The 12712-nt window shown below is 39.8% G+C and overlaps 1 protein-coding gene across 7 annotated transcripts in view; it reads left to right on the top strand.

Moving 5' to 3' along the window:
- The window catches only part of ABCA1 (ATP binding cassette subfamily A member 1), a 133155-nt gene that overhangs the window by 61423 nt on the left and 59020 nt on the right, over positions 1 to 12712 (top strand). For all 7 annotated transcript variants that reach the window (XM_043452901.1, XM_043452907.1, XM_043452904.1 and 4 more), the window contains 2 exons: positions 929 to 1105; positions 10875 to 10967. In XM_043452901.1, the coding sequence (XP_043308836.1) occupies positions 929 to 1105; positions 10875 to 10967 (270 nt within the window). The remainder of the gene's footprint in view (positions 1 to 928; positions 1106 to 10874; positions 10968 to 12712) is intronic.

Raw genomic sequence — 12712 nt, 5'->3', positions numbered from 1 at the left:
AGACCAAGTGCTCTGCAGTGTTAGAAAGCTGCATGGGTCTTGAGAAGCTTCTGGTCCATCATTCCCATGAGGTTGTACGAGCAGGTCAGGCTGCCTTAATTGAAACAAACAGAGATTGTTGTAACAGAGTAATAGAGTCTGAATCGTTCGTTCATTTGTTCCACAAATATTTATTGTCCACATGTTCTAGCACTGAGGACACAAAAGGAACGTGAAAAAACAAAGTCTCTCATCTTATTGAACTTTTGCCTAATGGACAGTAAGGGCCATATGTGAAGTGTTTATTTAGGTCCAGTAAAGCTAGTTACATGATATGGCCAATGAGAAGTTCTTTGCTATAATGTATAGACCAGTTCTAAGTCGTTCTTATTTGTCAGTGAGATAAGAGGCTTGACTTTCTAGTACTCTGCTTTGATACAAGTAAAAGGAAGAGTTCCATATTCTGAAATTGTTTGAACATAGTTCTTTGCATTAATTATATATCTTTATGTACAAATAAATAGTATAAATACATTTCCCCCCACAATTTAGCCCAACCCCAGTTTAAAATATCATTTATTTCAAAATAATGAGAACTTTCTATTTTCTCTAATAAGAGTGGTTTGAGGAGTTCAGACTCCAGATTCCTATTTGCTGAGTCGTGTGTCCCACTTTTGAGAAAAAGGGTTGGACTCAGGATTTCCCTTCACAAGGAGAAGAGTATGGAGGTGATGAGTCAAATGCCTCATTCTGGTTTTAAATGTCCTGTAGCATCATGCCTTGCTTCATCCTGAAGTTCGGTAGAGACCCAGTGCTCTGGACAGGGTATAGTGGTGTCCATTCCTCAAAGCGATATTGATATGAAGTTCCCCCAAGAGGCTTCAAGGACCCTGCTTCCCATCTTTGTAATCCAGTTTTACTTCTCTGTCTTTGCATGAAATGTTTATAGGTATTTTTGCAAGGCTACCAGTTACATTTGACCAATCTCTGCAACGGATCAAAATTGGGAGAGGTGATTCGACTTGGTGACCAAGAAGTCTCCAGGCTTTGCAGCCTGCCGAGGGAGAAATTGAACGCAGCAGAACAGGTGCTTCATTCCAACCTGGATATCCTGAAGCCAATCCTGGTGAGTAGGCTTGCTGTGTAGGGAAGCTTTGAGTACTAATGCTTTTCGAATGTGACATTTTTCCCTGGACAGCATGACTTTGTTTTCGTAGAAACATAGGGCTCGCTGGGAGTTAGAGATGTGATTGGCTCAGTGGTATTCCTTTCAAATTCTGAGCCATCTCCCCAAGAGTCAGTAAGGAAAGAGTGAGTTGGGTGTGGCTCTGAATCCAAGTCTGAGGTCCTTTGTGCCTGTTTCAGAGAAGACCTACTTTTTAATGGCTTTTAATGTTGTAAGGGTTCATATGAAGAAGGAGTTCTCTAGATTAAAAAAAAAGTCTCAAAACCATTAATGGGAAGATGGATGTCCATTTTAAAAAGCCTATCGGAAAGGAAACACTGAGATGTCTCAGTGGGAAAACCCTGGGATTGAATGGGAGCACATGCAATAATTAACTTAAAAAATGACAAAATTGCTTTCAGAAGTTAAAAAATACCAACAAAGTCTGATCATCAGTTGGGAATCACTTGTTCAAAGAAGCAGTCCATGAGACTATGCATTCATTTCTAATCCAAGAATAGGGCTAAGTCTGAGCATCCTGATTGTCAGCACTGTGTCTAGTTCCAGAATAAGTATCTTTTTTTAGGATTTCTGGGAGCTCTGGTGAAATGCCTTGTGAACAACATGCTTTAGCATCCATCCAGCGTTCAGGTTTCCTGTTTACCAGACAGCTCCCTGATTGTCAGTAGGTTCTTTTAAAACCAGGGGAAAAGCCCTGGAAGAACATGCCTGGAAAGAGATGTTCCTCGTTATAATAGAAAGACATTGGAAACTCCTGGGACTTCTGGAAACTTCTGGCACACCATGATTTCTCTAGAGAAAGATGGGCCCTCCTGAGGTCCTAAAAAGGTTCAGTTTTTAGATCCTGTACCTGGATCATCTCCTAGAATGTTCCTTAGAAACACATCCCAGAGTTTATGCTCTTGACTGACCATCGAAGAGTCCTTGCATCCTGCTTGATTCTCTGGCACTAACAGCTTCTGCCTGAAGTGAAGGTAGTAGTAAAACTGAATTCTGCTGCTTCCACGGCAGGTTTTATTGTGGCCCCCATCACTGTGAAGGGCTTAGCCCCAATGCTTAAGATCTGTTTTTGTTCTCTTCCAGAAATAGTATTTTCTAGTTCAGTGTTTGAAAAATGTACTGAGTTGTTTTTTTTCCCAGTGGTCTGTGATTCTGTAGTATAATTTACAGAGATGTTTGCAGCCCCAGATAACTGGCCTAAATAGTCAGATAAGTTCACCTGTGAAGACACTTGCAGCCTGCTGGCTCTTTCTGCATCGTGAGTCAGAGTCAAAGGTTGTTGCAAATACTAGCCCATTTCCTTGGACTATTTTGGTTGTTTTGCTTTGCTTCACTACAAGACAGAAATGTTCACCCTTTCAGCTGGGATGATTTGAGCTTTGGAAAGATGGGTGTTTTTAGAAGACAGAATAAATTTATTCTGGTGCCCATTCATCATTTCATTTCTGTTTACTCATTAAACACCTATTGTGTGCACAGCCCAGTAAAATCCCTCCAATTATGTAATTTCTGAATTATGCTCTAAGTAGAAAGACAGCAAAGCCTTCATAATCTGACAGTCAACAGCTTAGGGTTTGACTTGAAAAATCTCTCCCTAGTTGGGAAAATTAGTGTGACTGGGAGTGTGGAAATGTACTGTCAGAACTGTCAGCTACTTCACAGCCCATCCTCTCGTGTTGTGGTGGCGCCTTGTAGACCAGTTGGTTCACGGCAGGTGTTGATCAGGGTGGCTGCCATATGCTTCCTGCACATCTCTTGGGCATAGGAGCATCTCAGGTTCTGCTCCTGCCTGTCAGCTGTTATTGTGAGATCTCTCTTCCTAAAATCAGAAAATGGGGCTCTTGAATTAGAACATGGTGAGTGGCCAGGATGGCTCTGTGTAAAGATGTTTTAGGGGATACCGTTGGGATGAAATGACTTCCAAACATTTTGAAATGTGACTCTTATAGCAATGCCTTAATTGGAGCACTGGGATTGATATTCGATTTATACTAAGCAGCCTTTTGGTTCTGCCACTTGGTTGGAGTTTTGATATTGGTGATGGTAGATGGGTGTGCTGTGAGACTTCCTTGTACACAGGCAGTTAATTGTGCCAAGAAATACAGTAGGGGCAGCAACCAATATTAGGGGGTGGGAGAGAGACAAACTGTTCTGTCAGTATGTATTTCTGCACCAAAAGTGGATTTCGAGAAGAGACATGCTTTGAAACATTTCTGTTCTCTCTCTGTGTGTTTTTTGGTGTGGCTGTTTCTCTGTTTTTCAACCAAGATATTCTGATTCTTTCTCCTGGATGTCCTTCAGTCCCCTGATGACCACTTGGACCACAGTATTTTGACAACAGTGGGGAAGTGTGGCAGGGTAGAAAGGATGTAGGCTTGGGGTCAGCTGTTTCTGGGTTCAAATCCTGCCTCAGCATTTTACCAGTTGTGTTACCTTAGATAAATTAAGCCTCAGTTTTCTATTCTTTCACATAGTGATAATGTAGTTTGCCCTTTGTTGTGATTATTGCTCACATATATGAAGAGCCTGGCATAGGGCTAGTACACATTAGATGCTCAATAAAAAAGTAATAATTTAATTTATGTGAATAATATAAATTATGTGCTTGAAAACAGTGGCTGGTAACATAGACATTTTCTTCTATAAATCAGTGGTAGGAATCAGTCATTAATGTTCATTACTTTTTATATCTGGATACCACTCTTATGGCAGAAAGGGAAGAAGAACTAAAGAGCCTCTTGATAAAAGTGAAAGAGGAGAGTGAAAAAGTTGGCTTAAAACTCAACATTCAAAAAATGAAGATCATGGCATCTGGTCTCATCACTTCATGGCAAATAGATGGGGAAACAATGAGAGACTTTATTTTTTGGGGCTCCAAAATCACTGCAGATGGTGACTGCAGCCATGAAATTAAAAGATGCTTGCTCCTTGAAAGAAAAGCTATGACAAACCTAGACAGCATATTAAAAAGCAGAGACATTACTTTGCCAACAAAGTCTATCTAGTCAAAGCTATGGTTTTTCCAGTTACGTGTGGATGGATGTGAGAGTTGGACTGCAAAGAAAACTGATCACTGAAGAATTGATGCTTTTGAACTGTGGTGTTGGAGAAGACTCTTGAGAGTCCCTTGGACAGCAAGGAGATCAAACTAGTCAATCCTAAGGGAAATCAGTCTTGAATATTCATTGGAAGGACTGATGCAGAAGCTGAAACTCCAATATGTTGGCCACCTGATGCAAAGAATTGACTCACTGGAAAAGACCTGATGCTAGGCAAGATCGAAGGTGGGAGGGAGAAGGGGATGACAGGATGAGATGGTTGGATGGCATCACCGACTTGATGGACATGAGTTTGAGCAAGCTCTGGGAGTTGGTGAGGGACAGGGAAGCCTGGAGTGCTGCGGGCCATGGGGTCACAGAGTCGGACATGACTGACTGAACTGAACTGAAAGTGTATTTTGTCATATGATACAATCGATTGACATATTCCAGAGATTAGCATGTGAACAGCTTCCGGGAGAGTGCTCATTCTGCCATAACTGCCTTTGGATTGGAACGTACATTGGAACAATATTTCATTAAGTCTTTGAAGTGTTTCTTCAGTCCCCTTGGCTTTTTTTATTAGTCCTATTCCAGCCCTGTGTACTTTCTTGCTTGTATTCTGAGAGTGACTCTAAAGCACAGTAAACACTACTCATTAAAATTTGTCATGCATAACCAAATAGAGCAGTAACTTTGGGAAGCAGAGCATCTCCAAACAAGGCATGAGATATTCATCAACAAAACTAACACATATTTACTGTCTGTCTGCTTTGTACCAGTTACTGGTTGAAGGCACTGAAGTTTCAGACATGAACAAGGCAGACTATGTCCACATGGTACTTTCATTCCAGTGGACACTGAGAACGGACTTTAAGGCTGAGATTGGGAATGTGAGGAATTCTTCACAGGTTCTGGGTTCTGTAAAGTAAGGGCTGCCCTTCCCGGCAGCTCCCTGAAAACAGTCTTGTTCAACATGGGACACCGTGATCCCCAGTGAAAGCCTGTGTGGTTAAGTAGAACTGGGCTCCAGTCCTTTCTCAGTGATGTGAAGATGGTGTCTGGTCCTTGTGGCGAGGGAAACGGTGTCTGATTTGAGTTAGCAAGGACAGGCATACAGACTGACCTTTATTTCAGTAACAACTTAGACACCGCACAACCGTGTAACTAGATTGTCTTGACTTCTGGTGGTACCTTCACCCGAAGACAGAAAGTTCTGTCTCCATGGAACAAAGTGTTCTGTTTCTGTATCTTCTGATGTATGTCGTCTACTCTTGCAAAGGTGGAACTCTGTTCGTGGGACAACGGAGGTAAGGTGAGTGGTGCCCTGAAGTGCCCAGAGAACTAGTGAGCTCACAGCTGGACTGGGCAGGGATGGAAGGAGCAGGCAGAAGAGGAGTGAACAGTCATTCTTGTCTTGCAGGGTCTTTGTTTAGCGTCTTCTTGACCCTTTGATAAGGACTCAGCTTGGCTCATAGCTTTTGGGGATTAGATATTTCTCAGTTTGTCACATGCAGTCTTTAAAGCATTTGTGTAGGTGTTTTGTACCTACAGTGTTTTGCAGGAGAAAACACTTGGTTTTCCCTCTCCTCCTGCCTGGAACACAGACTCTTATGGGAAGTATCAGGTTTTGTTTGGTTTTGTATAATTTTACTGCCCACCTGTTTACAACATGTGCTTTTGCCTGACAAGCAATTGCAATTGCTATCATTTGGTAAATTGTAGAATGACACGTCTCAGGGATTTACTCTTTTAGACTCTGTTCATCTAATTCCTGGGAGAACAGGGGAAGCACAGGACTGGGGATAAATTACTGAACTAAGCAGTGTGTTAATATGATGACTCAACTCCATCTAGACAGATGTTTTTGCCTCAAATATGCTATTTTTTCCTTGAAATAGTATAATTAATTTACTTGAAATAGTATAATTTCTTTCTTGCCATGTCTAAGATAAAGGCTTGAGTTTTGATCCTGAATTATGTGGTAGTAGGTGTATTTAACTATGTTTAGAAATAGCAAAAATGAAATATTTTAATGCATTAATCACATATAATTTAAAATTTAATATTTAAGTTGTTGAATTGCTTTTAAAAGATTAGTACTGTCCTTAGACATGAGTTATAATTCCCCACTTCAATAAAAATTATTAAAATGTTCCTCAAAGGACAATTTTTATTGTCATATAAATGACTGCAAAGAGACAGTAATTGCTTTGGGTGATGATAGTCTTTGTACCTGGTATGTGGCTTACTTATTTTCAATTTGAAGTAAAACATAAATCCTAGCCCTGAGTTGGCTTTTCTGAATATGGGCAAAGTGAAGCAGAGATTATAGTCTGCTTTATGAGAGTATTTCAGGGAAGTTTGAAATGTACCAATGAATGCATTAAAACATGCATTTGCAGGGAGAAAACAAAATTGTGTTTTATATTGAGAATACTATTCAAATATATGTATGGGCACATCTCATTGTAGTAGTGGAGTCCCTCAAAATTTTGAGTGTGGATGAGATTTTTTTTAAACTTAAAAGGATTCCCAATTACATTTTAATTTCACAGATGCTCTGTCTTATATTTCTATCTGGCTACCACTTCTAATGCATTAATAGTCATCTCTCCCACTTGTCCCTTTGTACAGCTATCATCTATAAACACACACTTCATTTATTCAACAAATCCCCACACACTGGGTCAGGGAGGCAGTGGTAAACAAGTTATAGATGTGTGTTCCCTGATGTTGGGGAGAGGAGGGAAAAGAAAGGAAGAGATGCTGTTCAGAGTGATAGCCTCTCTGCTGGGTCCTGTGCATCAGGAGACCTCTGATGGGGTGTCCTAACCTAGTCTTTGAGAATTAGGAAAGAAACATCTTCTAAGTTGGAACCTAAAGAATAGAGGTTAGTCAGGTAAAGACGGAAGAATCTTCCATGCAGAGGACATGATGTATGCATGGGGCTCAGAGGAAAGGGGCAAGAGAAGGTGGCATTTAGAGGAAGTGTGCATGGTTGAGTAGTTCAGAGTGGATCAGAGGTAGCTATGGGGAATTTGATGGGGAGAGGAATGCTAAGACATGACACTATAGAGGTGCTGAGGGAAATGTTCATTTAGGTTTTGTAGGCTATTGGGCCTCATTCTTGGAGCAAGGGGAGCCACCATAAGGCTACAGATGTGAGTGACTTGATGAGGTGAATATGAAACAGAGTATGTTTGTGAATTTGAATGACCTTTGAAGCAGGACTCACACCAGTCCATTTCTCACCCTCCTAATGTGCTCTTGCCTTTGCTTTTTACGTTTCTTCCACATTTCTTGGGTGCCTAGTTATTATGTGCCAGGAATTGTGCTGGACAGTGAGTTGAAATAAAACATGAACTTAAAACATGAAATTAAAATCAAATTGACTTTGATAAGTTATTGTCTTTTTTTAAAAAAAATTTCAGCCTTTTACAATTTAAATTTTTGGTGTATGCTGCAGCATACACAGAAATAGAAATATAATGTTGAACACATGAAATTCATATAACATAATGTTATAAACCATTGTTACCTCGATTTTAGAAAAGAAAAAGAGAATTCATGTGGAAGGAAAATCTTAGGGAGGAAAAAAAGAATATAAAGAAGTCATCTATTAGACCCAGAAAGAATGGCATAATGGCTTTTGTCATTACGGAGCCAGTGCTCCAGAATGTCATGGTTTTAGGAAATGTTGCAATGTTGTGATTAACACATATTACAGAAATGGGTAGGGGCTTTGAGTAATATACTTGTTTGTCTGTTCTTCTTATAATGACAGTATAGTATCTAGTTATGATCTAAAAATATTGAATAATACATGAATTCCTGTTAGTTTAACACAGAATGTACAGTCTTCACTAAAGATTTAATTTTTCCCCTTTTCCCTGTTTTCCTTCATACAAGAAAATCTCGCCTCCTGTGTGGGGGAGCTCAATGGGGACCTCTATGAATTTATAGCCAAGGGAATGCGTTTGGTTAGGAAAAGTAGTAGTAGAAATTCCAAACTGTGAATGGCTTACTGGAGCTCTTTGGAAATACTATTGGCAAGCTCTGTCTGCCTTTGTCAAGTAAATATGAGCAAGAGACCACCAGTGATAGTTGGTGCAGGCACTTGGTTCTGACTTCATTGTGTGGGCTTGGTTCAAGGCATATTGCCTGGGGTTAATTTTGTTCAAGGAAGTTGGACATCTTTCGAGTCTGATATGTCTTCAACCTAACCTATATTCCTGTCCTTCATTCCTGCCAATCTCCTTCCCTCTTCCTTTTTTCTTATTTTTCCTTGAATTAAAAAGAAAATTATGAAATAGTTCCTTTCAAGAAATAAGACACTACAGATATAGTTGCTGTCATCTGTATATTCCCCTCTTTCCTCAAAGATAGCTGGTATCCTGGAGTTGCACATTTTTATCCAACTGTATATATACTCAGTTCAGTTCAGTTCAGTCGCTCGGTTGTGTCCGACTCACATTTGGTTAATAACAATATACTGTATTGGTCTGCATGTGTTCACATTGTATGTGTGTGCATGTTGATCTGCAACTTGTCTTTTTCACCCAATGTTATGTTTTTAAGATTTATCTATGTTGATAAATCCAGTGTTCTTGCCTGGAGAATCCCAGGGATGGAGGAGCCTGGTGGGCTGCCCTCTATGGGGTCGCACAGAGTCGGACACAACTGAAGCGACTTAGCAGCAGCAGCAGCAGCATGTTGATAAATGTGGCATCTGGTTAATTTTTATTGATGCCTGGTATTCCATTTTTATTCTCAAAATTTTTTTTAAAAAATCCATTCTTCTTGTCTTTGGCTTATTTTTTCACTTTGTTGATGGTGTCTTTGCTGCGTAGCTTTTACTTTCAGAAGTTTAATTCCCATTTTTGATTTGGACTTCTGTATTTTAAGAAGACCTTCCTTACCCCAAGTTCATAAATACATTTTCTCCTCTATATCTTTTAAACTTTCATTTTTAGTTTTAGCTATTCAACCTACCAAGAATTTAATTTCATATAGTGGTGTGAGATGGAAAAATTACTCTCTTAGATGAGTAACTACTTGTCTCAGCAACACTGGCTGAATAGCCTATCTTTCCTTATTTTAATTTGTAATACTAAATCTGATTTACATCAGTCTCCTCTCTGTATTTTATAATATGCAAGCCCCCCACAGTGAAAGGAAATAGTTTTTACCTCCTATATCTCCCAATTAAGACCTCTCAGTTTGTAAGTTTTCCTTACCAAGGTCTCTGTGTAGGTTAATTTTCAGTGTGGTAGCCTGTAGGTATAATGTGAACTTGAAGAGAGAAAGGCAAAGCAAACAAAAAGCCCCCCACCTGGTTTTGCTCATGATTGCTCCATGGAAGGGATGAACATTAACACAGCCTGTGAGCTGTGTCACAGAGACCTACTGGAGTGTGGCATTTAAATGAAAGCCTGGGCCCATCAGAGGACTGGGAGTGTGGGAAGGCTGGTCTCTGGTGAGTGAGCTGTTGTAGGAGAGCTCACTAATTGTGCCGGACAAAATTATCCATAGAACTTTTAGACAGATTTTATCAGAAAGGAACATTTGGGGTTATGCTAGGATATTATGATGATCATGATACTTAGTCTTCTGCATCTGCTATTTCCCAGAGCTAATGATGAGCTCCATCTATTCATACCTTCAGCTGTCTTTTGTGTCATCTGCCATAGGATTTCACAGCAATCTCTGAGATAAGACAAGTATTAAAATAGTTCAGTTTTCTCTAGATATCCAAGGATCTGATATTGAGCAAAATGATGCTTATAGAATTGCCAAAGAAAGATGGGCTTTTCCCTGAGATTTTTTTTTTTTCCTATTGGACAAACAAGAGTGATGAAACTGACCCTGCATCATTTTTTCTTTGGAAGCCTGAAAACTTCAGAACCAATTCTGGCCTCAGAGCCTGTGCATCATTTTTCTTTTTCTTCTCTAGCTTAGACCTTCTGTCCTAACCTATCTTACCTTGGGCTTAAATTAATTATTTTTTTATATTGGCTATGCAGCTAAGTGGCATATAATAGCAGTATGTAAATGAGTAAATATAGTGATTTGGCTCAAACTAAACATAAAGCAGGTATTCTTAAATTATTTTAATTTTTAATATACATGAAAACAATACATTTTAATATATTAAAATAAGTTTGTTTAGAAGTTAAGTAAATTTCCAGTGTTAGAGACAGTGCTGAGTTGAGTGGAATAAAAAAGAATTCCTTCTTCCCATGCTTTTGGCAGTTTTAAAAGTTATCCTTTCTTCCTTTTTTGTGAACTATCACAAACTTGTTTCTCAAGGCCATTTCCATGTTGTCTTTCTAGCAAAACCATAGACAGAGTTGGGAATTTATGGTCAGCTTTACACTGGGCACATATACATCAGACATTTTTATCTATTGTGTAATCAACTAGTTTGAAATACATATTCCTACATCATTTAAAAGCATTCATCAAAGAATTAGTAATTCTTATCTGAGATGAATAACCTACAAACATATAGTTAGAATAATTTTAGTGTCTTATTTTGGTTAGGATTGGGTTTCTTGTGTTTCAAATTGAAGATTATGAATAGTTTTAATCAACTTGTTTATTTTTAAATAGAGATTTCAGGTTTACATTGAGTTTAGAAACAGTTATTTCTTTATTTCTCGTTGCAGACAAAACTAAACTCTACATCTCTCTTCCCGAGTGAGGAGCTGGCTGAAGCCACAAAAGCTTTGCTGGATAGTCTTGGGAATCTGGCCCAAGAGGTAAGTCATATCTTTTCAGTCCGAATGGGCAGACCATCCACTATGACTTTTTTACACCCTGAATTTGGTTCAGAGAGTCCATTTGATATGAATGTCATAAAAAACATAAAATCAACTTTAGAAGCATCTGTGGTCTTAAAATTACTTGGTTTGATCTCCTTACTTTAAAGATGAAGAAACCAAGACTCATGGATGTCTCAGGGTTAGTTAGCTAGTAGCTAAAGGCCTAATGTCTAGCCTAGGACTTTCTCTGATTGTTACTCTTGGTCCCGAGTTAATGACTCATTAGTAGAGGAGATGATTCCTCCTCATCCTCCATGTAGTGTGTTTGTCTTACAGCAACCTCTCCTTATTTCTTCTTCAGTATTAAAGCTGGACAGTATTTTTACCAGAACATTTGTTTACTAACTGAAGGGGAGAACCTGGTACCCCTAATTTGGATCTTTGCCTTGTGAACTTCTAGCCCCTGAGTTCAACTTTGGGAATAGAGTCTCCTGATAAATGTTGAGGTTGCTTTTCGGGTCCACATGTTTACAACTGTATTAGAATTACCTAACTTCCTACTTAACAGAATCACCTTTGTCATAAGATCAGAGGGCCTGACTTACAAAATTAGCAGTTAAGCACTTCTCTGCCTCCCAGTCAGCATGTGCTTGCCTTTCTGACACTCAGCCTTGTTTCAGAGTAGACTTGGAAAAGAGGAACCAACGGTCTGGAGCCTATTCTGTAGAGAGCTGAGCCGGGAAGTGATGGTCAGAAACCACATAGGCCTTAATGTATAAGACATTGGGAATAATTTGTGGCAAAATTTTCTCAGACTTGGTCCAGCCTTATTATGAACTGCTTCTTTAACTCCTTTTTTGGTGTTTGTATGATTTTTCTCAAATATCAAAGCTCACTTTATGTCTTCTATGAATAAATACTTAGAATACTTTGGCCACCTGATGCAAAGAGCTGACTCATTGGAAAAGACCCTGATGCTGGGAAAGATTGAGGGTAGCAGGAGAAGGGGGCGACAGAGGATGAGATGGTTGGATGGCATCACTGATTCAATGGACATGAGTTTGAGCAAACTCAGGGAGATGGTAATGGACAGAAAAGCCTGGCATGCTGAAGTTTATGGGGCCGCGAGTTGGACATGACTTAGCGACTGAACAACAACAACAGCAAGATTAAAGTGTTGTATGTTCACAAAGGAAAATGCAGAATGTTCGGGAAGTACAGAAAGCACCGAGATTCAGCTCTGTCAACATGTTACCTAGTATGTCACTTTTGATTCTGTTCTTTTTCAATCCTGCTGCTGTGTGCCTGATTGAAGAGGACCGGCTTTCAGGAGGAGAAGCCCTCTTCCAGGCTGCCATCTGTTACTCTGGTTATGAACGCTGGTGACCTCTCTGTAGGTGGAGTAGTTGGGTCTCCTGGGGTTCTTCCAGGAGGCAGCATGAGAAGCAGAAGCTGCCCTGCAAGTCCATTGCCGTCTCTCTTGAGTCCCGTTAGCTGACAGTGACTTGCCTGTGCTCTCTGCCAGCCCTAGCAAAGGCAGAGCAGGGATCTAACTTTGAAGCTGCCTCTAAACTCAGGGTCTGGTTAATAGCTGTTTCCTCTTACATCACTGGCCTGCCTTTTGTCTAGGGTTAAAAAATAATTGAAAGCATGTGATGTTCTGTTGCTGACATGGTAGAAACGCTCCAGCTGAACAATATACATTTTTCTTGGCAGCTGCTTCCTTGAGTCCTGCTTATTCC

This window comes from Cervus canadensis, chromosome 30 (assembly GCF_019320065.1).
Source record: "Cervus canadensis isolate Bull #8, Minnesota chromosome 30, ASM1932006v1, whole genome shotgun sequence".
NCBI classification, from domain to species: domain Eukaryota; kingdom Metazoa; phylum Chordata; class Mammalia; order Artiodactyla; family Cervidae; genus Cervus; species Cervus canadensis.
Note: the sequence above shows the minus strand (reverse complement) of the source record. Positions and strands in the feature narration are given on the sequence as shown.